Genomic DNA, 4,506 nt, shown 5'->3' on the forward strand with positions numbered 1-4,506 from the left:
TTCACATTTCTGTCCATCCTTATGTTGGTCACCACGTGCACCCAGGTTATCCTCATACGTGACTCAGTCATAGCACAGTCTACTTAGTGCAGTGCAGCTTTTATATAAAACAAAAGTCAACACACATTTGATTATTAGTGTCAGTGGCGATGAAGGAAGCCAGGTGGACTGGGCTGTGGAAGTCAGGAGGCAGCTGGTGTGACATGTAGGGGTGAGGCTGGCAGAAAGTGCTGTACTGGACCAGTGGTTGCTGCTGAAATGAACAATTTCTGCTGCACACATGAGTTACACAAGAAGTCACATGAGTCTGCTTACACCTGTGTGTGTGTGTGTGTGTGTGTGTGGTGTTCACATGACATGTTTGTGAACTCCTCTCTGGTCTTGAACAGGTTGAATTAAACTGACTATTTACCAAATATTGTCAAGTTAAATCCTGTAAATAAATGCGTTTCCAGCTGTTTTCTTTCACAGATGTGGAGGAACCAATGAGCCAGTTGAGCAGCTCCTTCTATGGGACAGGTGACACTGGGTCCACCTCCCCCTCTGAACCTCAGCACAGATGCCCTGCAGGACTGAGTCCTTCTCCCCCAACTCGTTCCTTCTTTGCACCAACAGTTTAAAAAGCAGCCACTATTCAAAGAATCATCAAGACCAGCCTGGTATGACAGCTCCAACTGTTGTGGAACCTGACCTGGGCCGGTATAAGTCAGGCACACACCAGTGAAGATTCTGTTATCTTTTGAAAAAACACTCAAAGTCTCTTCATTCTCAAACAAAGCATAGGATTTATTGCAAAAGGTTCCAAACAGCAATATCTCTGTTTCTGGTTCGTGAAGCAGAACAGTTTACAGAGCTTTTCCAGCATCTTTTATAGTCTCTACAGGCACCTCCAGTCTGACCACAGTCTATCCCACCATTCTCTCCTTGACATCACACACCATAGACATCACTGTATTTGCTCCTATAGAGGTCAGACTTGTCACCCCTTCAGACATTATACAAACACCAGAAATAAATTTAATGGACCTGCAAGTGACATAAGGCTGCATATCACATGATGACTGACACGAAGAATGAGCACACAATATCTTTATGACACGTCCCTGAGTAGTGATACCTCCAAACACTATAAACATGTCACAAACACAATTAGTTACAGGTAACATATAACTTTGTGATACACATATGTCCACCTCATCAACAGGTGATAGAGAAACACATTAACTTATCAGAGGATGGCATCTAGACTTCATTAATATGATGCTTCCATAACAAGGAGGTGTCTACATCTGTGTACTGTTTGTTGTCAGACACATAAACAAATGAATAATTTTGACAATGACATTAAAGGCTATTTTATCTCTCCCTCTCTGAGTCACAACAGGTGTCCCCGTGCCACCTTCCAGTCTGGGCCACAACTCTGGGCAGCCAGCCACATAACAGACTGATGAACTCTCTCACTTTACTCCAGGCTGCTAGGGTCATCTTATGGTCAGTCTTACACATAACAGGCGACTCTGTCAGCCTTATTCACAGTAATACTGAGCAAGTATAAAAACTACTGATGAAAAAATTGAAGTAAGGTAATAAAGATTAAACCCAAAAGAAATATCAGATAACAAATTAAAAAATGAAGTAAATTAAGTAAAAATATAGTAAGTAAAATAAATCAAATACAGCAATTATGACTGAAATGACCTTATCCAAATCTAACTACAAGCATGAGAACAAGACTTACTCTAATCTTTTATCCCCCTTGATCACCCACATGACACTACACACTATGTGAAGTGTTTTTCATTCATCTGTGAAGGCAACTCTCGCTCTAACAATGCTGGTTGTATAGTCGGGAAAATCAAGTTTCTGTTTCTGCACAATGTCAGACGAGGTTTTGAAATGATTTCACATAAGATTGTCTCCATTTAGGACTCACATGCCATCATTACAGCTAAACACGTTCCAATTTCAGGGTGCTGGAAAGGCATGGATCCAACTCCCGCACTTGGGCAATCAGGAATGAACTGGCTTGTGGCCCTCTCATACGTACCCAGTCGATCACAGTTCGAGCCCTGTCAGCCCTGGTTTTTGCTCTAGCCGACTCCATTTCTTCTTGGCATATAAAGCCCTCCTGCAAAAGATGATCCAGCAGCTGGTTTAGAATTTGTTCAGACACGTTTTTAGTAAACTTGGCCCGAACAGAGAACAGCCTTCTCTCTGGTGACCGACTCTGAAGCCTCTGTAGACAGTCATTACTTGGACCAGGATCTGAGGGACAAGCAGAAAACAGACTTTGGTCAATAGCTGTTATTTAAAGTACTTTACAATGTCTCATTCACACATTCACACAGTGTTGCCATGAACTGTGCAGGTCAGTTATAGCGCAGGCCGGCATATTATATTTTGACCACCATGCATTCAGCCGTGCTACACTGGAGACCAAACAAGGCATTGGCAGATGTCCTTGTGTGAGGTGTGAGGGCCTGCTAGTTTCTGCTACAACTTGTCGCCTTTTAAAAATCAGCCAAGTCGAGTGAGAAGAGCTACAGGTTTATCTTCAGACTGTGATCACACTGTACAGACGACATGTTCACTTGCTGAGGTCCGATTCCAACAGCAGCCTGACCACCTCCAGATGTGGTTTGGCCAGTCTGATCGCACCGTGATCCAAATATGTTTCTACACCTGCATTAACGTGCACTTCTTGGTCCGGTCAGGACACGCAGACACAGACTGATTGTTACTGTCAGTAGTCAGCAGGGTCAACGTGTGCACGAGGACTGATGTCAAAGCAGCCATGACACCTCTGCAGGATGACTACTGGCTGATTCAGTGCCTGAGGGAGGACTGTATGACTGGACATGATTAGATTCCTCATTTCCCCACGACAACTGTTCAGATTTACTTTCAGCTTGTCCACACACAGCTCCTTTGGATTAGTTTTTACTACACAATCTTCAGCTTAAAGTCGGATCACATAATGATGAATGATATGAAATATAATTTATCTAAACAATAAAGGTCTGTGTGTGCTCAGCTGAGATCTGGTGTTTTGTCACTTACAGTAGTAACTGGAATGTTTCTTATTTAGAAGAAGGGAAGCCGACCTGTTCACTGGGTTGTTTGAATGATAAAGAAAATGAGTTTCAATTTATTTTCTATTGCCTTTTGCATTGGCAACTGGGCAATATCTTGGTTAGTAAAATAACTATAGGCATTGACTGTGTAAACATGGATGATGCAGAGAGACTGAGATGGTTGTTTACATATCATCATCATCATCAACTTTATTTATATAGCACATTTAACACAGCCGAAGCTGACCAAAGTGCTTAACATAATATCCACAACACCCTTTAAAAAAACAACATAAACAAACAGCAAAACAAAAACATCATACTTAAAACAACCCCCCATCATAAATCACAAGCTCAACAAGACACAGGATCATACTGGTTCGAACGCCAGACGGTACAGATGAGTCTTCAAATAGGTTTTAAAAGTGGACAACGAGGGGGCCTGTCTAATATAAATGGGCAATGCATTCCACAACTTAGGCGCCCCCACAGAAAAAGCTCTGTCCCCCCTAGATCTCCGCCTAGCCCTCGGTACCTCCAAGGTGGTCAGCTGATCTGAGGCACCGGGAGGGGCTATAGGAATGTAGCAATTCTGTAAGATAAAGGGGATCCAAACCATTTAAAGATTTATAAACAAATAAAAGAATCTTAAAATGGATTCTAAAACACACCGGCAGCCAATGCAGGGAAGCCAAAATGGGTGTGATATGGTCACTTTTACACCCTCCAACCAATAGACGAGCAGCAGCATTTTGGACTCTCTGGAGGCGGGCAAGGGACGCCTGACTGAGCCCAAAATATAGTGCATTACAATAATCCACACGAGATGTAATAAATGCATGTATTACCGTCTCAAAATGCTGCGGTGAAAGAAAGGGCTTCGCCTTTGCCAGCTGCCGGAGGTGATAAAGACTGACCCGTACAACTGCATTCACCTGACATTCCATTCTAAGAACAGAGTCTATTTTAACACCAAGGTTAGTAACGGTGGACTGCATGTACCGTTCCAAGGAACCAAAATCAACTGGGGGAAAATCATCAGAGTTATTTGGACCAAACACTATAACCTCGGCCTTCGTATCATTCAACTTCAATAAGTTTAAGGTCGTCCACTTCCTAACGTCATCAAACATGACAATAGTGATGCAACTGATGATGCGTCCCTTCCCCTCAGTGGCAAATACATCTTAACATCATCCGCATAACAATGAAAAGAGACCCCATGCTTCCTGAAAATAGAGCCAAGAGGAAGTAAGGAAAAAAGCAGTGGCCCTAAAACTGAGCCCTGCGGAACCCCAGATACCAACGAGGTAGACGAGGACTCAGCATCAGCAACACGAACAGACATTGTCCTATCTGACAGATAAGACCTAAACCACTTCAAGGCAGTACCACGGATGCCCACTAACTCCTCAAGTCGAGATATTAGGAT

At 43.0% G+C, this 4,506-nt stretch overlaps 1 protein-coding gene across 5 annotated transcripts in view; it reads right to left on the bottom strand.

Annotated features, from left to right (window-relative positions):
• Positions 1-786: 786 nt before the first annotated feature.
• Positions 787-4,506, bottom strand: part of LOC109957269 (NACHT, LRR and PYD domains-containing protein 12-like) — a 53,541-nt gene continuing 49,821 nt past the window's right edge. For 2 of the 5 annotated variants that reach the window (XM_020595010.1, XM_020595009.1), the window contains one exon: positions 1,652-2,265. In XM_020595010.1, the coding sequence (XP_020450666.1) occupies positions 1,949-2,265 (317 nt within the window). In that variant the 3' untranslated portion in view covers positions 1,652-1,948. Of the gene's footprint in view, positions 2,266-4,506 lie in introns of all 5 variants that reach the window. The other 3 variants (XM_020595007.1, XM_020595008.1, XM_020595011.1) reach the window with 3 other exon arrangements.

This window comes from Monopterus albus, unplaced genomic scaffold (assembly GCF_001952655.1).
Source record: "Monopterus albus unplaced genomic scaffold, M_albus_1.0 scaffold25.1, whole genome shotgun sequence".
Lineage (NCBI taxonomy): Eukaryota > Metazoa > Chordata > Actinopteri > Synbranchiformes > Synbranchidae > Monopterus > Monopterus albus.